Source organism: Harmonia axyridis, chromosome X (assembly GCF_914767665.1).
Source record: "Harmonia axyridis chromosome X, icHarAxyr1.1, whole genome shotgun sequence".
Lineage (NCBI taxonomy): Eukaryota > Metazoa > Arthropoda > Insecta > Coleoptera > Coccinellidae > Harmonia > Harmonia axyridis.
Genome location: NC_059508.1, coordinates 4,592,256 through 4,618,375, shown reverse-complemented (window position 1 = coordinate 4,618,375; position 26,120 = coordinate 4,592,256). Strand labels below are relative to the sequence as shown.

At 33.5% G+C, this 26,120-nt stretch overlaps 1 protein-coding gene across 1 annotated transcript in view; it reads left to right on the top strand.

The window, feature by feature from the left end:
* Positions 1–18,111, top strand: part of LOC123685898 (tyrosine-protein kinase Dnt-like) — a 48,135-nt gene extending 30,024 nt beyond the window's left edge. The window contains exons 3-12 of the mRNA XM_045625758.1: positions 1,727–1,833; positions 2,332–2,462; positions 2,769–2,943; positions 5,313–5,517; positions 11,764–11,926; positions 12,269–12,428; positions 12,536–12,685; positions 12,763–12,922; positions 14,589–14,725; positions 17,376–18,111. Of these exons, the coding sequence (XP_045481714.1) occupies positions 1,727–1,833; positions 2,332–2,462; positions 2,769–2,943; positions 5,313–5,517; positions 11,764–11,926; positions 12,269–12,428; positions 12,536–12,685; positions 12,763–12,922; positions 14,589–14,725; positions 17,376–17,487 (1,500 nt within the window). The 3' untranslated portion in view covers positions 17,488–18,111. The remainder of the gene's footprint in view (positions 1–1,726; positions 1,834–2,331; positions 2,463–2,768; positions 2,944–5,312; positions 5,518–11,763; positions 11,927–12,268; positions 12,429–12,535; positions 12,686–12,762; positions 12,923–14,588; positions 14,726–17,375) is intronic.
* The last annotated feature ends 8,009 nt before the right edge of the window (positions 18,112–26,120 follow it).

Genomic DNA, 26,120 nt, shown 5'->3' with positions numbered 1-26,120 from the left:
AATGATCAATAGTTTTTCTTTCGTTTGATTTTCTACACTCGATCGCTATGCAACGCGAAACACGCAATTTGACCCAAGAGGAATGTGCCCAAGCGGTAGTTTTGCGAGAAGAAGGGTGAACATACACAAGAATTGCAGAAAGGTTTGGAGTTTCCCATACAAGTGTGTCCAGAATGTTGCAGCGATTCAGGGAGACAGGTATGAATGTCCGAAGACCAGGACAGGGTAGACCACGGGTAACAACTGCAATTCAAGAACGTTACTTGAGAGTTTCTTCGGAAACAGTGTATGTTTTCGATATATCTGTTAGTTTTATCCATATTTTTCTTGTTTGATATCTCTTAAGTAAAGGATTTTTTTCACTTTCACATAATTTGGAATATTAATAAGGTGTTGATGCAAAATAACTTTTTGCTATTCCTTTGGTAATCGGAAAACCTCTCTTTTAAATGTTGCTACTGAAGTAACACATGTGATATTTGATTTTTCATTTGCCGTAGGTTTCACAACGAATTTAAATCTCAGTTTTGCCATGCTTGGTAGAGAAGATGCTGAAAATGTTCTATTTCAATCGAATCTAAGAATTAATTGCGTTTCTCTGCAAAAATAGCGGGATTCATTAATAATAATAACATTAATGTTATAACAAAAACTTGCAAAATAGAGGGAAACAAAATTTAAAGCCTCTATTTCGATATTCCTCTTTACAATTCTCAAATAAAGCTCAATTTATTTTGATTATTCCAAGAATTCAATCATTCTGACTATCCAACTTGAATATAAAAGAACTAAAGAAAAGCATATGTAAGTACTATTTGAATTGAACAACAACAACATTAATGATACAACAACAAACCTGCAAAAATAGGAAGAAACAAAATTTAAAGCCTCTTATTCACAATTCTCAAATTAAAACTCAATTTAATTTGTCAATTCAAAAACTCCTGAATTTCCATGTAACTTGAAAAAAAACCAAAGGAAAGTACAGTAATGAAATGGTGATTTTCTTCATAAAAATAAAGCAAAAAAGGTGAATTTCTCTACAAAATTCAAATAATTATATGATTCCCAAATAGAACTCCTTTTTGAAAAAATTCTGATAGGCTATAAAAAGATCTATCAACTGAAAAAAGATTCTAACTTCTTTTTGAATGGAAATTAATTTTTTTAGTTCTTTTTTTCGGTACTTAAACTAAGGTGATTGTCCTCCTATCCCAAATTTGAAGGAAGGAATAATTAAATCATTTTGATTGCGAGTGAAATATTGGCGACAATATTAACAATTCCTGTTTAATGTAGTCATAAAAATGTACCAATCCAAAATGAAAACTGACGATGGAGTAAAAGGATTTCAAAAGTGGTCTTCAAGACTCTCTCTGAATAATGCCAACCATTTCGTCCTTTCTGACTTAAAAAACTCACAAAAAATTCAAATGGAAAATAAAATCGAATCACTTCAGCAGGAGTTCTTCGCAGAACGAAGTCTCTGTTTTGATAAAAACCATTGTCTCAGTTACCCCGATTTAATCATTGAATATTCATCAACCGAAAAGTCAGATCTGAATGAAGAAACTTCCCCCATGTCACCATGTTCAGAATCCACCCTCATATGCATAATCAACATGTATCCAGAACGAAAATTGAAATCGAAGCGCATTCAAATTCGGTTACATTTCTGCATATACAAGTAAGGAATGATCGACTGAATTAATGTTGACATTTCCAGCTACCCTATATTCTGGCAGTGAGTTATGATGGACAAGAAGCTCTACTTCCACCGCAGATGAATATTTCATCAACTGGTGTGATCCCAACATCTGTGCAGACCTTTAGGTATGTAATTTCCAATCAGATTCTTGAGTGGACGAATATCGATCCGGCGTGTTTATGTTCATTAAATTGAAATATCAACAAAAGATTCAAGATTTAATGAGTTTTTCAGTTGAAAGATATCCAGGCCAATTTTCGCATTGGAATTGGTTTTCCCAAAACGCGAAGATAGAGTGTTTCAATGCCCCTCGGCATTGAATTGCCCTAAATTATTTAAGATTGAAGAGCAGATAACTACAAACTACAGAGAATTGAATAGCGTCTCTTTAATTTTTAATCATTTCTGTTCTACTTGAGCATAAAATCAATGTCGTTTTTCATTAGGAAAAGTTGGACTTTCAATCTAAGTATATTGATTTAATTCAGAGCTTTTCTACTATAAAACGTGCAATGATTTTTTTTTCATTCATGGTTAATTCTTAATAGACTATGATATTCAAGTAGGGTCTGTCCCTTTTTTATGATGCCTGTCATTCTCAATTGTGAATACTTCCTTTTCAGAGTCATGTTAGTGTGCACTGGAATAAAAAGCGCTGAAGTTGAAGTCAGACTTCATTTGATTGTACCCTCGTACAAAAAGATATACAACGAAACATCTCTTAATTTCAGGAGAAATAAAATTTGTCAGAAAGGTAAGATTGTTTGGGATATTTATTGGGTGTCACATCAATCTATCAAAAAACCTTCAGCTTCATTGCAGCGATTCTTATATCTAAGAATATTAATAAATTTTGCTTCAGTAATTTATCTTTAATTTCACCAATAATTGAGAAGGTAGTTCTTTTTAATCATTTCCTTTCTTATTTCGATATCAGCCAAATTGATAATGTCCAGATATATGAATACTGCAAATGATCAGAGATTTTTGTCTATTGGAATATCCAGTATGATTTTATTTATATTTCTCCAAATTTCAAAACTGAAGTTAGGTGTTCCAGGTAGCGAGAGTGTTTATAGGAATGATTCGATCAAATTGGATCCTGAATCCTTGGAGAATGCAACAGGATCGCTCTATGTGGCAGTGGCAAGTGCAGTAACAATGATAACGTTGATTGTTGTTACCACTTCCGCTGTCTGTATCAAGAACAAGAAAGTGCGTTCTCAAGATCCTCAGTGAGTAATCTTTTTATGTTGATTCAATTCACAAAGCTTAGGGTAGTCAATTAAAGGTCCAAGTTCCTGAAAGGAAGTGAAATATTTTGGTATATTATTTCTGATAACAACCTTTCGTTCGAAGAAAGGAAAAATTTCAATACATAATCAGGAAATTGAGAACATTTTTGCTTTGAGTAAAATTTGCATTGTTTTTCATAAAGGGTTTTCCAATAAGAGGTTTCAATTTGTATGGCCCACTATCTGGACAGCTGTTGAAGCTGTCATGACAAGTAAAAACTACACCATTATTAAACATGGAACGATACACGATCCAATAACGTGTTGAAATCATTAAAATTTACTAAAAAATGGTGAAAATTTTGCAGTAGCAGTTCGCAAAACTAAAGCACTTTTGGGTAGTCGTGAAGCACCTTCTTGGCCGGCAATAGTTAAACTGATGGAAAAATTTGAGCTATTGTGTCAAGTTAGTGATGTGAAGAATTGAAACCGTATGCGTCACTCAAGAACAACTGAGAATATTAATGATGTAGCCTGTGAGGTAACCCCAGGTTTGTCGATATACGACTGTATTTTGCATAAAGACTCATGACTCTCAAAGTTCAGTTGACGTCATATATTCGCTGAAAGAGCCCTTGAAATGCGTCAATGATACGGATTTTCATTGACAAACCACCTTCAGTTGTGAGGTCCGTTGTCATCTCAGAGGCAGGATTGTCGCATTTGGGACTCGGAGAATCCAAGAATTGTTGAAAAGATTCTCCATCTTCAACGTGTCACTTATGCGGATTCTGGGAACGAGCGATGACTTTTTGAAGAGGAAAATAATCAGAAATCCCAAATCAACTCCGACTACACCTGAGGAGTTCAAAAGAGCCGTATCTGAAATATAGAGAAAACATCAAGGGATATATATGGTTTCTCAGTAAGTTTACTGAAGGATGTGGTTGTCTATCTAGCAGATCCTCTATGTGAACTCATAAATTCCTGCTTTCAAGAGGGTTATTTTCCAGATGGGATGAAGTTGGCAAGAGTTATACCAGTTTATAAAAAAGTAGACCAAGAATTGTACCGCAATTATAGACCAATATTGGTATTACCAGCAAAATCAAAGATATTTGAGTACCTCATTAAATATAGATTGGCTCCATTCTTGGAGAATCATTCGTTGCTGAGTGATGGATTCAGTGGGAGTAGGTTTACTACTTCTGCTCTAGCGCAGATAATTGAATTCGTCTTGCAATCGTTGGACGATTCAGAAGAGGCAATACTAACTTGTATTGACTTGATGAAGGCTTTCGACAGCGTCAACCATAAGGAACTTCTATCAAAACTGGAGTATATCGGCAACAGAGGCCCTGCATTCGAACTTTTTAGATCATACTTGCTAAAAAGATATCAGATGATAGACATTAACGGAAAGAAATCTTCCCGGAGATGCAGTGCTACTGGTGTGCCACAAGGGTTTGTATTAGGCCCGATATTGTTTTGAGTTTATACATATAGACGATATGGTAAATAACGTTGCCGTGGATGAGAGGATCATTCTCGCTGATGATACATCGTTTCTGAATAGAGCATAAAATAATAGAAAACTCCAGCAAAAAGCTGATAATCGGTTAAGCAAGCCTCTGAATGGGTTCAATGGTAACACTTCGAAGGTGAATCCTGAGAAAACACAAAGGCAAGTAATAACAACCAAAAGCCATAATAAAGAGAGTATTTCTTTGCTAGGGATGTGCATCAGCTGAAATTTGAGTTGGACTGAGCATGAGACTGAATTGTGTAAAAGGCTTTCCACATAATTATTTGCAATAAGACAAATAAAGAATATGCACACAGAAAACCAAGCACTCCTCACCTATCACGCTCAATTCCATGGACGAATGGCCTTTGGTATCGTATGGGGTGTGTCGTTGGAGAGAAAGAAACTCTCCCAAAACACTCTAACGTACATGACCACCTTACGTGATCCAGAAATAAAATTGTGATTCCTAGCCATCGCATTGGTAGAGCTCAAAACACGTACATCTTTAATGGTGTGAAGATGTATAATATTCCTCCCGATCACATGACATCACTTCGTGGAGCGACCTTTAAGAGGTTTATAAAGAACTGGCTTATCGAGAATGTCTTCTATTCCATGGAAGAATTCATGAACCACCAATTCTTGTCATCAGTAAATTTTGTATGGTGTTTTACAACGAAATAAACATCCATTGATTTCTCTCAAAATATACTCGTTTTTTCAATAATATCAAAACGAAACCTCTTACTGGAAAACCATTCATTCATGAGGAAAAAATGTCGTTGTTAAATATCTCGTCAATGCGAAACACTTCAAGAGAAAGCCCCCAAATCAATTTCAGTTACATGTCAGCTATTTACGACAACAATCATCACGTATTCGTTAGTCTTGGATCGTCTTTGAGAAGACCCTCGAGTGCAGGAAGTGGTAGCTACGCAACAATTGCCAGTATTCAAAAATCACCACCCTCACCGTCGGCCTACACAACAGGAAATGCTTGCAGAGTATCTTATTACGCCTCATCCCAGGTGGGGTTGATGTCTCAGGTGAGTTTAATGCGAATGTTCATTTTAATCATTCGCGAGTTTAAGCCATGAAAGGCTTACGGTATATTGAAATTACAAGAATTTATCTTCTTTTCATTGTTTAGATTTCAAATTGTGTTTCCTTCACTCGATTAAATCAATTTTACACTAATTGATTAGTACATAGGCGCACAACTTTACTTCTGCTGTTTTTTTCCAAAATTCGAGGCTTTATTGTAAAATACTTGTTGAACATTTATGATTCAAATTATTGCCCTTTGAGGTATTGTCCATCGCTGGCCACTACTTCCTCCCATCTTTCGGAATCTTAAAAATCCCGGGTTGAATAAACTGGCCATCAATCGATACAATTTTTTACTTCTTTATAAGACCGGAAGTGCTGGTGAACCAGGTCGTGTGTCATTGATCGAAACAAGTGATAGTCCGAGGGAGCAACGTCTGGAGAATATGGCGGGTGGGGTCGAACTTTCAATTTCAACGTTTCCAAGTATGTCTATTTTCGCAACAAGGGGTCGGTCATTGTTATGCTGTAAAATCACTTTATCATGTCTCTCGTTGTACTGCGGCTGTTTGTCTTTCAATGCTCGGCACAAACGCCCTAATTTATTCGATAACGATCGCCTAACTCATAATACACAATGCCGAGCTGGTCCCACCAAATACTGAACATGACCTTGAAACCGAGAATATTCGGTTTGGTCGGGATGCATGGCCGGGATATCCCCATGATTTTCTGCTGATTTTCTGATTATCGTAATGAATCCATTTTTCTCTCCAGTCACAATGCAATGCAGAAATCCCTTTCGTCTTTGCTTTGCGATAGATGTTCACAAGCAAACAAACGCCGTTCAACATCTCTCGGCTTCAACTCTTACGGCACCTAAATTCCTTGTTCTTGAATCATTTCCATGACTTTCAGGCGTTTTGAAATGGCTTGTTGCGTCACTACCAATGATCCTGCCAATTTAAGTTGCGTTTGATACGAATCTTAATCAAGTAATGCCTCCAATTCTGCATCTTCGAAAACCTTCTCTCTTCCACCGTCATGCAGGTCTTCGACGTCGAAATCACCGTTCTTGAAGCGTTGAAACCACTCTCGGCACGTTCTTCAGCTCATAACGGCCTCACCATAGGTATTTGGGAGCATTGGATGAGCTTCAGCCGCAGATATCTTCATATCAAGTAATAAAATTAAAACCTCCCGCAAATGAGGAGAATTTGGCTCGTAAGCTGACAAGTTTAATCGAGAATAATTTAATGATGCAGACACAAATCGATTAATATTTCGATGGCGTTATGTTTACAAATACATAAGCTCATTGTATGACATCTACGATCTATTTATTTCGAATACCCATTACCGCTACAGCTATCTATTGCAAAACGGCGGAAGCAAAGTTGTACACCTAATAATTCTCATTTCTGCTGAATTACTCTGCTTTTGAATGAATAAAATCGGTGTCTTGTAGAGATATATTTAAATTTCAATGGTTTGGGGACTACGGTATGCCATATGCATATAATGGGTTTTTTGATGGGAATGATATAATTTCAAATAGTTAAAATGACAATACATGTATTATTTTTTGATATTTCTTATGTCATTTGTGTTCAGTAGGTTATGCCATTTAATCATGAAAAGATACACGCTTCAACAACTTTTAGAAATTGTTTAATTGATACATCAAAATCAGTTCTCATTTGTGACGGTTTGTGCACGACCAAGAGTACCAGTTCTACAAAGAAATTGACGCACGCATTGACGAGATATTGATTGGGTATAGCAGCAAGTGTAGGAGAAAATCAGAATTTATCGGTTCTTGCCAATTGAATCTTTCTCAAGTAACAAAATTCAGCTGGTTTAAGAACAACAGCCATTATAGATAGCATCAGGTGTATCCTTTGGTGGGGATTCTATATTGTTTATCATTAGCTAAAAGGCTATTGAGCATTTAAAATTGAAATGGTAAATAAATATCATTATTATTATTATTATCATGAAAGCTATTTCGCTGTTGAACGACTTGAAAATGATGAACAATTTCATCGAAAAATTTGATTCGGTGGTGAAAGTTAATTTTTGTTGAATGTAAAATGTTAATGTTATGTAAACAAACCGATTTGCAGAATTTGGAATGATGAAAATGCACATGAAAACTGATGAAATACAGCCAAAATTTTGTGTGAGTAATTAGCAATTAGAATGACGTACCATATATTCGAATGATACTTTTACAGATTTGACATATTTGAAGGCTTCATTTAATCCCTGATAGGGATTATATTTTACTCGAATTGATTATTCACTTATCAGAATTTGAAATCATTCCATATTTTTTCCCTTCAACCGATACCATTTCTTTCGGGGAGCAGTTTATACCTAGTTATTGAAAACTCGTTACGTCCTTCCTATCTCCAGGTTGACATTATTTGTGCGTTTGATTAAATTGGGGACATTCTATTCAGCTATGAGTAATGGGAGTTTTACGTTGTCATGGTTTCATTTTCACTTCACGAGGTTTTTTCTTTTGAAATGTCAAGGATCATTCTGTAGTGAGTATTGTCGCTTCGCCCTTTTATTTCAGGGAAATTTATTGTTTTCTTCAATTTCAATGACAAGCTTCACGTTGTCATGTCTTAATATTTCCTTCAGGTGTCAAAATGAATGTTCCCAAATATTTTGATGATTTCTTTGATTTGGCTCATCTTTAATTGATATTATTAGTAAGTATTAAGTACAGTTGAGTGATCTCATCCGTTTAAAACTGTATGTTTGGAAATTATACTGCCAGCCCAGCCCCCGTACAAAACATGAAATGCCAAGCATTTTTAAAACAATTCATTTTAGGCTCAACATGAAGACTAATGACTAATTGACATTTATTGAATGTTATTTAAAAAAAATTCATTGTCATTCGGACCACCTGTAGAGTCATCCGTTAATTTGCAGAAAACTTGAAATATTTTCGGGAATCCATAAAAAAAATCATACAGTTATCTCGGTTTAATTTAAACCATCATTACCATGAAATTTGTCGAAAAAGTATTTCGAAATCAGAATTTCATAGAGATTATGAGTATAATAAAAAAATTGGGCATTTTATTAAAGAAAAAACTGTGAGGTACCGTGTTCAACCACTTTCGGACAAGCGTGTAAAGTAGATAGATAGATAGATAGATAACTTTATTTCTAATATTCCCTGAGAATACATAAAGAAGAAATGAAATAGTGTCAATAATACATAACTTAACTCTACTCAAATAAACTCAACCTATAACTAAATATTTTACAATTTCCATTCAAAATAATCATTTAAAAATCATTTAAGTAAAAAATGATTTGAGCTTATTCATTGGGTGCTGTCGATTTCGTCAATATGGCAATCATCCCCTAGGCCGAAATTTCTGAAAGTTATCGACTGATCTAGCACTACTGACTTACCCTGTATATAATATATCTATTATCACGTGATGAGGTCTATCTGGATTGATCAAATTTACGATGACGTTGATTCCCAGAAAACTCTTGTGTTTTTGCATTTTTGATCCTTTGCGCTTAGTATTTCGGTGTTTAAATTTATATTTTCTTAAATAAAATGTGTTAGTAATTTCTAAAGCTCAAATAGACTGATTTCCATAAAGGACGGTCATGAGAACTCAGGGCATTTAAAACAAAATCGAATTCCAACTTCCCACCTCAAGCATATTGTTATCGTGAGAATTTTATGAATTGATTTAATCTTCACGAAAGAAAACAATTGAATCAATAATGAATATATGCGACATTTTATCATTTATACTTCGAGGTAACTTTTGTGTGAATTTGAGTGATCTTTCGAGTATATTATTATTGAATTCTGACTTCTTGTTATGCTTGTATTCGAGCAATTCTTTTCCATGTTGAGCAGGTTTTCTTAGGGTTAGTTTACGATTACAGGGAAGCAACATATATATTTATAGAATATTCGATGTTCCGTTGAATTTTTTAAGGTCGAAAATTAGTTCATGCCCTTTCCATCGGATGAAAATTCTGTTAAACTTTTGAATTACTAATATGTTTCCGCTGAGTAAACTCCAGCATAAAAATTTACGATGTAATAAACTTTTTAGAGGGCAACGTTTGAGCAGTCGTTGAGGAATCGAACCCAAATTAAACATTAACAGGGCACAGTCAATAGTTCGTCGGCTATGTGGATAATCGACGTTGGATGTATAGCGAGTGGTTGATTCGATAATTTTCAGACCCCTTCGTTTCGAGCCTAAAATGACGCCTGATGTATTCGATAAGGGCGTTACTCATTTACAGGGATGAAAGGATCAGTTAGGCAAAAGGAATCTGTGATTTGACGGCTATAATTACATTTTCGTGCTGGTGGAACTGCTGGGAATTTTTTGAGCTAGTTCAGTTTTCTCACTAAGAAATTTCATTTGGGATATTTGAAGAGAATTCAATAAATGTTCTTCTTCATTGTAAAGAGGAAGATATGTCATTCACGATGGAAAACGATATCAGCCAAGTGGCTACATTTGCAGTCATTCTTTTCCATGATCAATTCGCCTTTGTAACAGGCCAATTGAAAAGTCCCCGGTCTACCATGGTAAAACCCATTTTTTTGGCAAAATTCGTTTTTACTATTCAACATACTTGCCTTCGAGGGCGATACAGCGATTATAGCGATCTTCCAACTTTTCTATATCATTTTTGTAGTACGATTTGTCTTCGGCTTCAAAATAGGCCTCAGTTTCGGCGATTACTTCTTCATTGGGGCTAAATTTCTTTCCAGCGAGCATTCTTTTGAGGTCTGAGAACAGGAAAAAGTCGCTGTGGGCCAGATCTGGCGAATATGGTGGCTGCAGAAGCAATTCCAAGCCCAATTCATGCAATTTTGCCATTATTTTCATTGATTTGTGACACGGCTCATTGTCTTGATGGAACAGCACCTTGTTTTTTTCAAATGGGGCCGTTTTTTAACGATTTCATCCTTTAAACGATCTAATAACGATATATAATAATCGCTGTTGACGGTCTGGCTTTTGGAGGTAATCGATGAATATTATACCTTGCGCATCCTAGAATACTTATACCATGACCTTGCCAGCTGACTGTTGTGTTTTTCCTCGCTTTGGATTCCGTTCATCGTGATCAGTCCACTCAGCTGACTGTCGATTGGACTCCGAAGTGATGGAGCCATGTTTCATTCATTGTCACATATCGACGCAAAAATTCATGTTAATTGCACTTAAACAGCTTCAAACACTGCTCAATCATTAACACGTTGTTGCTTTTGATCGATTATGAGCTCGCGCGGCACCCATTTTGCACACAGGTTTCTCATGTACAAATATTCGTGAATGATATGATGTACACGTTCAGATGATACCTTCACAATGTCTGCTATCTCGATCAACTTCATTTTACGGCCATTCAGAATATTTTGTGAACTTTTTTGATTTTTTCTTCGGAGACAGTCTCTTTTGGACGTCCACTGCGTTCACCGTCTTCGGTGCTCATTTCACCACGTTTAAACTTAGCATAGCTATCAATGATGGTTGATTTTCCTGATGCAGACCCGGTTTCCATTCTTCACATCGTTAACTTGTCCCAACAGCTCAAAATTTTCCACCAGTCCGAGAAGGTCCTACACTATGACCCAGAAGTGTTTTAGTTTTGTGAACAGCGACTGCAAAATTTTCCATTTTTGTAGGAAACTTGAACAATTTCAATGCGTTGTTGAAGCGTGAATACTTTCATTTTAGGTAATGGCATAGTTTTAGCAAGCAAAATTAAAATTTGAAATGCATATTGTATATAAAAAATACGATAAATTTACCTTGGAATCGTATCATCCAAATCTCAGAATAAAAAACAAAATACGAAATTCAGTAGAAACTTTTTTTGCTATGTCGCATTAATCCTCTTAGCTTGAAAACAACGCTGCGGGAGCGAAGATGGGATAAGCTCATAAGGAAAGGTTTATATATCTATATAGATATAGACCTTTCCTTATGAGCTTATCCTCCTGGATATCCAGGAGGATAAAGGTGTGCTGCAAGGGACTGGTTGGAATCCTCTGATTTTCTTCAAAATCCAACGTAGTGTAATTGAAACAACCAATTCTTGAGATACTCAAATTCAAATTAGCATCTCGTCTATTCACCTTAAGATCGAATTCTGTATACTGAAGAGCCCTAATATACCAATTAGTTGATAATTAATTAACCTTGAAGGATCGATCTTGTTTGCAGACTTGTTCACAAGATACACTCGACATGAATAAACGCTTGCGCGATCTAGCGGTGTTGAGACAAACTTTGGTGTTGGAAGAAGTAATAGAACAAGGAATTTTCGGTCTGAACTATCGAGGTATCTTCAAAGGAGAGAGATCTGTTATGGTGAAAACATTGAAAGGTAACTTACAGGTTTCTTCATTCATTAATGCTCTTGTTTCATTAAATCACCGTACAGGTTTCATCATAAGAAATGGCATGATAATTATTAGATGAAGTGTAATTGAGGAAATTAATGATTTTTTTTTGTATTCATACTTAATGCCAAATAATTTTTTTTATTGAGATGAAATGACCTACTTTTAGAAAAGAGGACTATAATAGATGATATGTTTTTTTTTCTTAATTTCTTTGAATAAAAATATCTTCTACATAAGGCAGAAGCTCGTTGATTACCATAATTCAAAAATTTCTAAATTTATTTTTCTTTAATTCTTTTCGGAAACCTACCATTTTACCAAAGAGGGAGCATCTCAAAGGCAGATCAATGTATTCTTGTCTGAAGGCATGATGATGTATGGGATGGACCACAAAAATGTTTTAACTGTTTTGGGGGTGAATACAGACAGTCAGAAACAACCATTATTTATATACCCATACATAAGTAGAGGCAACCTCAAAAGGTATATTAGATTTCCTTATTTCATTTGACGTAATTAAAATAAAAGTTTTATCTTTGAAATCTTTTTTTCGGAAATTTTTTTGGAAGATTTTCTCGCTATTATTTCAGATTCCTCATAAAATGTCGACACAGAGATGATGACCAGTATACCCTATCGACACAAAGTCTTGTAGATATAGCTATACAAGTTATATTAGGTTTAATGTACCTACACAGTCGATGTCTATGCCACAAGGATATTGCCACAAGGAACTGTGTGTAAGTGTTTTATAGGAAATGATTTTTCTGAAAAAAATTTGACATGAATGAATATGTATATCGTTTTAATTCCACAGTATTGGAGATAAGCTTCAAGTGAAAATAACTGATAGTGCCCTATCTAGGGATTTTTTTCCAAACGATTATTTTTGCTTGGAGACGAATGAGAGTCACCCTGTAAAGTGGCTGGCTCTTGAAAGTCTCATCTATAAACAAAACTCTACAGCATCAGATGTGGTAAGTCAGTTGATGTCTATTCATGATTTATTAGACCTATTGAATCTAACGAATAATTGAATATTCAAAACATAATTCGAATAAATTTATCAGGATATCTCTTCAAGTTATCATTCTTTCATAATAACTAGTTCATATTTTGTTTATGTCAAACCCGATCCAGGAGTTATTTTATCGCTGATTATTTTCAAGGTGTTCAACTCTTTCATTCAGAACGATTTACTTTTATTTCTACAAGCGAAATTTCACATTTTGAAATGATAATTGTTTCCTTATATTTTGATTTATGGATCGCAAAACCAAGATCACAATATTAAAGTTGAATTTATTATTATGTTATCGATATGGGTGTATTTCTCAATACTTGCAGTGAGAAAACTACTGGAATAATAAAAGTGGGCGATAATATTCTTATTTCCGACAATCGAGTAAGGTGAAATATTTTCAACAATTCCGTCAATTCAGTATCAGGATGCTCGCTTGAAGAAATTGTAGAATTGTATTATTGTCACTTAGATTTTCTCTATTAAAACGCTGTGTTGAAGAATCATTTCGTCTTTTTGTAGTTCTCCATTGTAGTAGTTCATTTCAAATATGTTTTGTAATTCGCACAATGAATGAAATATCAAAATTTCGTATATATACACACATCGTCAAAAGCTTTGGCCCCCTTAGGTTTCTCAATAAATAAACAATCTATGTTCTGGAAAGGAGATGAATATTTTCCTTTATTTTAACTGCAATTGGTTTATTTGATAGAAAATATTCGGTTGTTGCTCTTTGTTTTATGCAGGATGAGACAAAATTGAGAAAATGAGAAAAAATCTGAATTTATCGATTATTTATTATTGATTAGTTATAGTTATTCTACAACTGAATCCAAATTCAATAGTCCGTATAACCACCCCTTCTTTCAATCAACTGCCCAATACGCCTAGGCGTCCCACGAATCAAGTCATTAATGAAATTGTTAGGCATATCATTCCATTCTTCCTGAAGGGCTAAACTCAATTCCTGAAAAGTTGTAGGTGGGTTTTAGCAATTGGATATTGCTCTCCCTGAGTAATCTCATACGTGCTCAATTGGATTCATGTCTGGTGAGTTTGCTGGCCAGTTCATTTTCTGGGTATTGTTCTCTTCAAGAATGTTTTGAACCCTTCGTGTGCGGTGTGGTGGGACCTTATCATCCTGATAAATGATATTATCCCCAAATTCGTTTCGCAGAAGAACAATGATAGGGGGTGTCAAAACTTTCGACTGACTCAAGTATTTGGATTAATTATACGTATTTTGTGTTACATTGAAGTCCTACTACTTATTGATCTTAGTGGTTCTTCCCTGATAATGTATTCTGAGATAAAAAAATCTTTTGAAACGAGGTTTCTTGTTGAAGAAAAGCATGAATATTCCAGGAACAATGAGTATATCTTATTGAAATGTAAATTTTCAAAAAAACGTATGTATTTTTGGAATAACAAAGGATTATTCTCAATTCTCAAAGCTTCGGGAAATAATATATGTAACAGTTATTCTATAGGAAAAAATTGGTTGTTCATATTCTTTTACATTGTGAAAGCACATATGTATATTATCGTTTTTTCAATCAAATATCATGTGTTTTATAAATGGCGTTCAATTCGCTTAAAAAATCATATGTGTTTTTCAGTGGTCTTTCGGTGTTCTTTTATGGGAATTGACAACTCTAGCACAACAGCCTTATCCAGAAATAGATCCTCAAGATATGTGCAATCATCTGAGAAATGGTTATCGACTCTTTCAACCTGTAGGCTGTCCTGACGAATTGTAAGTAAAAAAATTATTTGTAAACCAACAATGAGCCTTACCTATCATTATCAAAATACATATTTACGTAGGCGGTGGAATTTTTGCGTCTATAAATTCAGAAAGCTCCTAGTTGAATCCAAATAGAATGGATATTAAGTGGAAAAATGTTATGGGCAGTTTAATTAATGAACTACAAATTGCAATGGCGGCACTTCAGGGAATTAATGGAATAATAATGCGAATTTCAACTTTTACCGGTTCTCTTGAGGACAATTATTTCTCATTCTCCTTTTAATCTTCTTCGAACTGAAATAATATGTTGAAATCAGGTATAATACGATATCTAGTATCAATGCAGATACATAGGCGTACAACTTTGCTTCCGCCGTTTTTTTCCGAAATTCGAGGTTTTATTCAAAGTATTGTTCATCGCGGGCCACTACTTTCTTCCACCTTGAAACAACTGGTCATCTTTCGAGGCGATCCACAAATCGATCCAATTTTTTACTTCTTCATAAGACCGGAAGTGGCCGAGATATCCCCATGATTTTCTGCGATTGGGATTATCGTAATGAACCCATTTTTCGTCTTCAGTCACAATGCGATAAATTCCGTCTTTGCCTAGCAAGCAGCTGTAAACAAACGTCGTTCAACATATCTCGGCTTCAACTCGTACGACACCCAATTTCCTTGTTTCTGAATCATTTCCATGACTTTCAGGCTTGTTGTGTCACTCACAATGATCCTGCCAATTGTTGTTGTGATTGGCACGAGTCTTGATCAAGTCATGCCTCCAATTCTGCATCTTCGAAAACCCTCTCTCTTCCACCGCCATGCAGGTCTTCGACGTCAAAATCATCGTTCTTGAAGTGTTGAAACCACTCTCGGAACGTTCTTTCACCAATAGCGCCCTCACCATAGACATTTGAGAGCATTCGATGAGCCTCAGCCGTAGATTTCTTCATATTAAAGCAGAAAATTAAAAGCTTCTGCAAATCACAAGAATTTGGCTCGTAAGATGACATGTTTAATCGAGAACACATTTATGATGCAAACACAAATCGACTAATATTTCGATGGTGTTATGTTTCCAAATACCTAAGCTTATTGTATGACATCTACGATCTATTTATTTCGAATAGCACTTACCGCTTCAGACATCTATTGCAAAACGGCGGAAGCAAAAATGTACCGGGTTTTTTACCATAAATTGACCCCCCTTTAACTTTGTTACTACAAGAGGTATTATACAAAAAAATTTTTTCTTCAAAAGTTTCACGAAATCGACTAAGGTTCTTTAAAATGATTTCACAAAACGAAAAACAACATATTGATGGCAACTTCATTTTTTCAAATAGAACACCCTGTATATTTTTCTATATTTGACTAGCTCTTTTTCCCCTTACTTCGAATATATAACATATGGTTGGTCTATCTCTCTCAATCTGAGTACCACAGAGTTTCAAATTTCAAGAACCACCTGGCATGCTCAGTAATCAGTTTTCAAGTGGTAGGCTGGGATAACTCAAAATGCCTTTTTTTGAGTTATCTCGTTGGCAACGATATGACATACGTTTTTCACTATAAATTGGAATTGGATGATTTGGATGCAACTCCATATATTCTCTCCATGTAGCTTACTTATTTTTATTGTTCTTCACATAAAGTGAAAATTTTTCAAATATTTCCGCTTCTGTCTAGTGTATATTCGATGAATAGTTTCATTCGTATGTCATATCGTTGCCAACGAGATAACTCAAAAAAGGGCATTTTGAGTTATCGCAACCACTTGAAAACTGATTACAAGCTTGCCAGGTGGTTCTTAAAATTGGAAACTTTGTGGTACTCAGATTAAGAAAGATAGGCCCAACATATGTTATATATTCGAAATCAGGGGAAAAAGAGCTAGTCAAATATAGAAAAATATACAAGTTGTTCCGTTTGAAAAAATTAAGTTGCAATCAATATGTTGCGCACTCTGTATGTATTTCGTTTTGTGAAATCATTTTGAAAAACAATAGTCGATTTCGTGAAACTTTCGTAGAAAACATTTTTTTGTATCTCTTTCAGTAACAAAGTTGAAGGGGGGGTCAAATTATGGTGAAAAACCCGGTATATCTAATAAAATACCGCTTCATATCGATTGGTACGGAATTGTCGATTTCGCATTACCTGATTTTCAACACTTTCGTATTTTCGTATTTGTCTTCATTAGAGCCAACTATTTGTTCCCTGGTGCATTCTTTTGAAATCTGTCAAAAAAGCAGTTAACAACGACATAATCTGAATACCCACCTGTTTTATTATAGTGAATATATGTTACTTTTTATAGAAACGATATCAAGACTGAAATTTGAATAATTATTAACAATCTAAATTACGGAAATATATTGAGTAATTTTTCTAATTTCTGCTTTTCTATAGTTCTGAAAAATTCGTAAGTAGAACCTCATCATTTGAGACTTTTTCCGGCTGAAAATTCTAAAACATCGAAACAAATACTCTGTTTGGGGAGAGAGCGCTAAAAAAGTAGAGTCGGGAACAATATTATGAGGTTTCATAAGCTAGCTCCCACCTGAAGATGATTTATTGATTAGCCAGCCGCCACTGACAATTTGAAATCCATTTCTCCTTATGAATTTTATAGAAAAGCGATTATTTCTTTCAGGTATGCCATCATGGCCTACTGTTGGCTGGCCAATTCTACCGAAAGGCCACAATCATCTCAACTCCTTTCTTTTTTGCAGAATTTTTATACTGCTTTATGTCGATTTATTTGAATCGAAAGATATGAGACTGACTCTTCTTACGTTGAGAAGAAGAAGGTGACAAAATGAGTTATTCGGAAGAAGGGATATAATATTAAAACAACATTATTTTGATGTCTAATGGATAATGTACAATCGATGTTAAACAGGGTCGAATTATACAAAGATAATAAATAGATCGGTTCAATTGTTTGTTAATGATTCGCGAGACTGAGGCTTGCTACAACATGGAATTTTAGCTTTTTCCATTCCAAAATTTCGAAATCGTTGAAATTAATTTTTTTTGTGATATTGTAATATGCAGGGTTTGGAATATCAACTGATAATGGTAATTTTGGAAGATGTGGATTTCATTAACTGTTACTGCTCTTGAAATCAATAGGATAAAAATCAGAGACAATCCTCCTGAAATTGAGTATTTTACATATAGAAACTAAATTTTAACCTAGTTGGATTTACTGTTACGGCAATGTTGAGCATTTTTCGAAATTCTGCTTGAATATACTGTGGTTTTGATGACGCGATCCGCACAAAATTCAACTTGTTCTTCAATATTCTGTGGTTCTTTTTTGTAATTAACACAACGTCGGCTAAGAGTGTAAATCTGCCATGTTCATAATGAACAATTTTACAGGAGACCAAAAAAACCGTACAGTAAGTGTTATAATAATAATAATAAGATTCATAAAAATACATTCAATAAACTCTATTGAATGTATTTTCATGAATAAACTCTCATATTATTATTATTATAACACTTACTGTACGGTTTTTTTGGTCTCCTGTAAAATTATTCATTATGGACATAGCAGATTTACACTCTTAGCCGACGACAAAATCTTTTACGAAGTTTGAAATTAATATTTTATTTAAGTACACAAGATTCGAATGTGCCCTGAAAATTACAAGATCCTAGGTTTTACCTTTCGAGAGTTATCATGCTTACGTCATCAGTGACGTGTTCGAGACCATTCCTGGCACAAGATACGAAAAAGGAAGATATCGTGACGAAACACTAAAGCGCTTTGTTCGAAATACGAGATCTCAAAAAAGCCTATTGAATTGAAACATATGATTTGTTGAATCCAATGGAAATTTCAGCGAATGTCGTCAATTTCATGTTTCGAACAGATTAGTGCAAGATAATTACGAAATTCGAATTATATTGTTAGGGATACTCTCTTCACCTTGGAAAGAATAAAAACTAACCATATCTCCTTAATTATTTCATCTACCAGCCATTCTCTATGGAAATCACTATTTGAGTGATGCTGACATCACCGTGTTAATCGTTTTGAATGCTCTTTTTGAATACATGTTATTGTTTTCTGTGAGAAACATTGAAAAACTCCTTCCAAAATATATAATTTGTCAGTTGTTATTTCTCAAAAATTGCGATAACAAACACAGCATAAATCGTAGGATGAATTATGCTGGTGGTTTGTTAATGAATATAAAAATGTAGAAATCAAGAAAGAGCGTATTGAAAATTATCAATGAAAGGATATATTCAAACAATAGTTTATATTTATTTTATACTTTGAGCTAGAATATCACGCCGTTTCACTTACAATTTAACTTGTACTTAAAAAGAAGTATACAAACATTGCAAACATCGAAAGGAAGCTACAAAATAAACCTTTTCATGTTCAAAAAGATCCATGACGAAATATATGTTACTGATAGTTGTATATTCGTCTATATTCGTAATTTAATCTATACGTTTATATATATGCAAATGCTGGATGTTTATATGTTTTGATGTTTGTGATATTTAAACATTGTACTGGCTCATAGGATTGTGGAGGATTTCAAGAGATTGAATATATGGGATTCAAAAGCTACGATTAGATTATGCATTTAACTTGAAATTTGTCAACCCATTTAGAATAGAAAGATGTCCTATAGTGATCACTTGATGTTTTATTCCATATAGTCAAAACTGATAAATACTGTTTTTGTTTTTAACTTTCACCAAACGCTTAACATATTCATTCGCATTTCTTTATAATTTTTCATCGTTGATTCTTCCCATATGTGAATAGTAAAAGGGAACAATAGTAAAAATTTCTATGTATTTTTTATATCCGCATGTTAGTTGTTGAATACTCTGATTGTGAATAAATAAATTAAGATGAATGTTGAAATTGGTGCAGGGACCAAGCTTCTGAATGACGATATTATGTTTTACATTTATAATTAAATTATTAAGTTTTTAATAACACTGAAAATTGTGAAATCTCTGATTCAAAATTCTTATTGTTATTATCAAAAACAGAAGGAATTAGGAAAAATGAAAAAACAAGGGAATTATCTAATGATTAGGTACTTCATTTTGATTTTATTTCTTTCGAATTTCCCAATTTGATTTGGATCTCTCATTTTCTGTTACATTTTCGAGGTTTGAAATTTTTTCATTCTTATTTAATCTGATTGAAGAGAAATGAATTGTGAATTTCATTCTGCACTGATCTCGGAATAAATGCTGTAGCTGTGAAAAGAAACCCATTCAATGTTTACGAAAAGTTGTTAATTGTTATATACCTAAGTATGTTGTGTAAAACGAACCACTACTCAAAACGATTTAAGTTTTTTACCAAATGTACTGTATTGATGGTAATTGAGACTATGTGGGCATTCATGTATGTTTAAGTGTGATTATATTTTTTGTACGTTGAATGTCATTTATTTCCTTTCTGTATTCCTTATCCATTTCAAAAATATCATGATATAAAATTTAAGAGAATTTCTGGTATCAAAGAGAACAAAAATTGAAAACATATACGATGTCCTGATTCTAGCAAGAATAATTTCATATCAGGATCCTACTAATAACACAAAGAAAAAAAATCTGATTCAACTATATTTGAGACGCTTAATCGCTTAATCTGTAAATGCAATACGTTTTTCTCTATCAGCTCTACTTTTTTGTCACATCAACTTATCTACACACAGGGCAACAACAAAAATTTTTTTTGTGTCTGGGATTTTAGAGCTGATTTTAACTTTATATTTAATTATCAGCTCTTCTTATCTACTTTCTTAGATACACCAATTCATCTACCAATGTGGGTTTCACTCAGTATATTCATTTATGAGAGTTTTCAAATTATTAAATATTCATTAATGAAAGTACAATGGTTTTATTGTCAGTCTGTAATTGAGCCAATTCCAGATAAATCTATAAATAGTGAAACTATCGCCTATCAGGTAACTGAACTGACCCTTTTATTCCACTAACTAACTGAGTAAGAGAAAAAAAATCATACTTCCTCCGTTAGATATAAAGTTGGACTTAATGCAGCAATTTGTAAAGGCTCTTAATAAGAATGGGTGATGTTTTGCATAGATAGTGCTAAAAATGGATCAGTTGAGCACAGAAAAACTCAAATAAAACAATTAAGGATCCTGTTTTCATATATTCAATGAATCAAGTTGAACGAGAAGCTTAGGCATCATTTGTTGTAGTTGTAGAAATTTTTTTAGTCAAACATAAAGCTCAAAACTATGTTGAAATGCTCAATAGTTTCAAATCCTTAGGGTGCATTATGAGTATTGAAATACACTATTTAAGAACAGCCTCTTAGACCGTTTTCCAGAAAATTTAGGAGACATAAGCGAGGAACAAGGTGAAAGATTTCACAAAGATATTAAAGTTATGGAGGATCGCTACCAAGGAAGATGGGACATGCATATGATGGCAGATTACTGCTGGAGTTCAAAAAGGGACTGTTTGAAAAACATTCAAGAATGTCGCGGAAAAGAAGCTTACTAAGTGTTGAGTGACTATTTGATTTCTTCAATGTTTTTTTCTGTTTATAAGTACATAATATTGTATTTTGTACTAAAATAAAAATAAAAATTTCGTATCTACTTTTGTTTGGTACACTTACAGATTTGAGTTGAAGAAATGTAACGTATATTTCTCTAAAATTGTATATCTTAAACATTTGAGTTCCTATGTGAATACGTTATTTGAATTAAGGACATCAAATCGATATAGAATCAGCTCAAAAACCTCGACACCAAAACAGTTGTTCCCCTGTGTGATAGTTGCAAATTTACGTACTTTAGCATGATATCCTGAAAATTTCCAGTCTGTAGCAGATGTCATTCGAAAGTTACTGTGAAGACGGCGAAACGAACATAATTGATTTTAATCTTCAGTCGAATACAATCTTTCGAAGCAACCCTTTGCGGAGTATTTTAAAATTACAGAGATTTTGCCAGAATGCCTACAACCGCGCAAAAAAAAAATTCTATGTAATGGAATCACAAATATTTTAATCAGTAGAAATGTAACCTGAAAAAGCTACAGTGTTGTAAACATTAAAATAATCGAGGAAATGACTTTATTTTATTTTATAGAGTAATCATTTTCAATAGAAGAAAGCGTTGATATATAACCTTGTATGCCGATATTTCCAAAATGAATTTTATGCCTCTTCCATCCTTTGGCCTCAGTCCATTTGCGGTTGTCAGCAACAATTCCTGAAGAATTCTGCATCTGTTTGACTCCGTATTATTTATTTATGGGGGTCATATTTTCGCAACAAAAAATTATAGATCTATAGTCGGAGGCACAAAAAATCAGTCACTTTTACTTGTTGGAAGTTGAGGCACAAAAACCAATAATACCAACAATAAAATCTCTTTTGCAAGCGGCTAAGTTTATGAGAACTCTACCCGTCCTTTCTGTCCGGCATACACCGTCATGAATATTGCTACCATTTTTTTTTGTTCCTGAAAGTTTATAACGCCAAACAATAAACCAAGTCCAAACTACCTGAATATTCAACATATATTTATTATTCAAAAAAAAAGGGAGAGTTTGCCCTAGAAACCCATCGAATTTGTGAAAACCCTTCTGCTTAGGATTAAATAGGTGTTCTGAAGAAAAATTTGAGGATTAAAAAAAATAGTATATGAAAAAATAGAAAGTGAAAATATCGTAACGAATTTTTTTCTTTGAGGATATTCCGAAGAAATTTCCATAATAATCAAGATATGTCGCGACGTTATTTTTGTCGATTAGTTTATCTACTATATTTATAAAAATTCAAGCGGTTATTTTACATAAACTAACTAGATTTCAACCAAGTTAGATATGTTGTTGCGGAAATATTGGGTATGTATTTTCGATATTTTTGAATTTTCTATTTTTCTGGAATGAATATCTATAAAAAATTTCGTAAAACACTTATTTTCATCTATACGCAAACTTGCGTTTGTTTGTTTCTGAAATTAGAGTTTTTTTATATTATGCTTGAACTTATTATGTTATGTGTGTTATGCTTTACCTGCACGTAATCAACATGAGATTTTGAATCAGGCTTGAAATTATTGTCATATTACATATATGATGTGTAAAAATTAATCTCGATCGAATAAGTAGTTTTGAAATGAATAGGCCTTAATAAAAAAATGTTCATTTCTATATCAGCTAACGAATAATATCTTTCATTTGATTCCTTGGTTTTGGGTATTCCTTGAATTGATAGCCATTGTCTAAAATCCATTAGAATTGTGCATGAATTATGTGGATCAGCAGAATACTTTTCTCTAAAATTCGCGAGTAGGAACTCGAGTTGCACGACCTTGGTCTTCCAATGAAAATGCTAATGGTCACATGTGAAATGAAACATAATCTTGGGAATCTTTTCATAATGGCGCATTGTTGATCTGAACCATAGATGAAATTCATGAATTGAGAAATTAACACCGCTCCCACTGTCTTCGAAAGAGTTCTCAATGTCATGTAGAGGATTAATTTCATATACCCACAAAAAACAACTGACTGGTTTAGGTTTGAATTCAGATCGAGTAGTAGCGGAATTTTCATTTAGTTTTTTCCATGAGATAGATATCTTTGAATTTTATGGAAAAACATTTGAATTCGTATTCACGTTATTTATTTATCAATCTTCAAACCAACATTTTCAACCAAATTCATTAATCTGAACACAGATCTAAAACTAAGTAGTAGATTTCTGGTTGATCGTATCTGTAATTTCTGTATATATCGAGGAAATGAAATTTCCAATACCTCATTGGTGGAAGAGTGTTTCAATATATTTAATTTAGTGTTTTGAATTCATATTCAAATTCAAAACTGTTTGGTATGTTTTAGTTTTCGAAATAGATTATCTATATATCGGCATCAAATCACGAGACAAGGATATTCTGCATTGGAATACAATTTTAAATATTCACTTCCCGGCCTTTTACAGTAAACTCGACACCCAACAAAAATTGCAATTTTGTTGTATCTTCTTTCATCTCGCCATTTCTCACTGCAAATGAACGAACAAAAATTTAATACATATCAACCCGATCTCAGAAAAAAAATCTCTTCATCGATGATCATCATTTACTGAAAATTTTAGTGAAATCTGAGTGATAGATTCTGAGAATTTACATAATATTATGTAACAAATTTCTTAATTTGAAATCGGATGAGTATTTTTTCAATAAAAAACAAAAATCCATATGTGTATAGCTTCGGAATCATCAAACAGATTTTGAAAAAAAGCATGTTGAAACGTTCAAGTACACACATCAGTGGAAACAAATTTCCTCCTAGGTTCTTATACGTCTACGTGTGTTTTATCCATTATATAGAAACAATTCTGTAAGGAAAGTAGATCTAACATTATTACAAAACAAAACTAACCTTGATTTTATTAGATAATACATACACATTGTTGAAGCACTACGTAATCAAATTGTTGTTTGCTAAAAAACCTTTCATGGTGTATATAGAAGGTTCTTCGAATAGAATTGAAAATAGAGATTTATGAGTTGAATAACGAATCGAGTAATTAGGTATTAATCTTGAATTGTCCGAAAAATTTTATCATTTTTTTCAAACAAATAAAAATATTGTCACACATTTTTTGGAGTTAAACAATTCAAGCAGAACATTCTGCCTCTTCTTTTTTTTTTACCTATGCTAAAATTGACATTCAAATTTGCTTGTACTTTTCAATCGGATTTAGACACCTCGTTTTTAAATCAGTTAAAAATATTTTCACCTTCAAATTATAAAAAAATAAGGTGGGTAAGGATTTCCAACGATTTCAGCTTCTACTTGTCCGAATGACTTTTAAAGATTACGTAATACTCTAACTCGAAATTTCCTGTTCAAATGAATTATGAATAATTGATGAATATTGATCAGATGGTGGTATTTGTTCTGTTATACAGTAGGTACGAAAAATATGTGGGTGACTATGGGATGAATATATTAAAAAAAATAGAACACTCAGTAGACATTTTTTCGAATTTTATCAATTTTTGATCTGTTGTCTCATAAACTGATTGAAGATAAGTAGGGTACGCCTGAAATAACTCATGTGACGTTTTTCAAAATTATAAATTTCCATAACTTTCTGATCGTGAACATTTTTTTATGAATAGCATTCAATCAAATTCGGTTCAGAAAAAAAACATGTCTGAATTGGTATAATTCTCTTACACGTGATGTATGCATTATTTACATTTTAATCGTCCAGTTCCAATTATTCAAATTGGTTTCATCCACTGGTTTTTCCGATCTTAATTATCATTCCCATCTATTTAGATCATTATAACATTTGCTTCATCAAAAGCTTACGAAATATAGCTGGCTTCGAATTAATTTTTTTGTCGCGGAAACTATTTTTGAAAACAAGGTAACAATAACAATAAAAAAGGTTTTATTCTGAATTTCTATTCCGTTAAAAGCCGTTTCCATTTTTAAGAAACGCCATAATTACTGCAGTGGCGTAACAAGAGTTGACTCATGGGGGGCGTTTACCCCCACTTTGAAAAAATTTCGGCAAAATTTTTAATTCTATTTAATAATTTTTTTATGGTTACTCAATTTTTTTTTATTTCTATCAATCAATGGAGGGTTACGTCCCAAGTAACTCCCCTCGTTACGCCCATGAACTCGACCAATTCAGATATATTCGAAAATAAAACGAGCTGCATTGACTCAATGTTTTTATATCTAAACACTGAAATGAAACATATAAATCTAATTACGATGAGAACGTATTACTACTTCGAAATTTCAGCGAGTCCATATGTAAATTCCTGTCATCAATTAAGATGTTCTTTATGAAATCTACTCAAGAAATTCGAGGTCGCCACATCAACTTCTTCCCAGACATTTTAATGCTCTCTAGTGTCAATGTAAAGGTAGACAGCCACCGAACGAAAATCTCGATGATTTGACGTGAACATTGAATATTCCCTTTAAATGAAATTGAATTCTCATATTTCTTTTTTTTCAATTTTTTCCAATAGATTTGATACAATTCACAAATAAAAAAAAACATAAATTATTCAGTCAGATACAATTCTTTTTCAAATTAAATATTGGTATTATGTAGGGAAAAAAATTTTGTTTTCGATAAATAGATTGTTAAGGTGATAGGTACCTAATCCTCAAGATTATCTTCAACAAGAGCAGGAAATAAAATCATTCAATATTGTCCTGTATCGTTCCTAATTAACTGTTTAGATTAGATTAGATTTAATTAAGGACCTTACGTTTCACTGCGACCTAATGGTCTATTGTGCCCCTCATCAGAGCTATTCTCTCCATAACGTGATCTGTGAGTTCTGATGAACTCCAATATCTGGGATGGCTTCAAGGA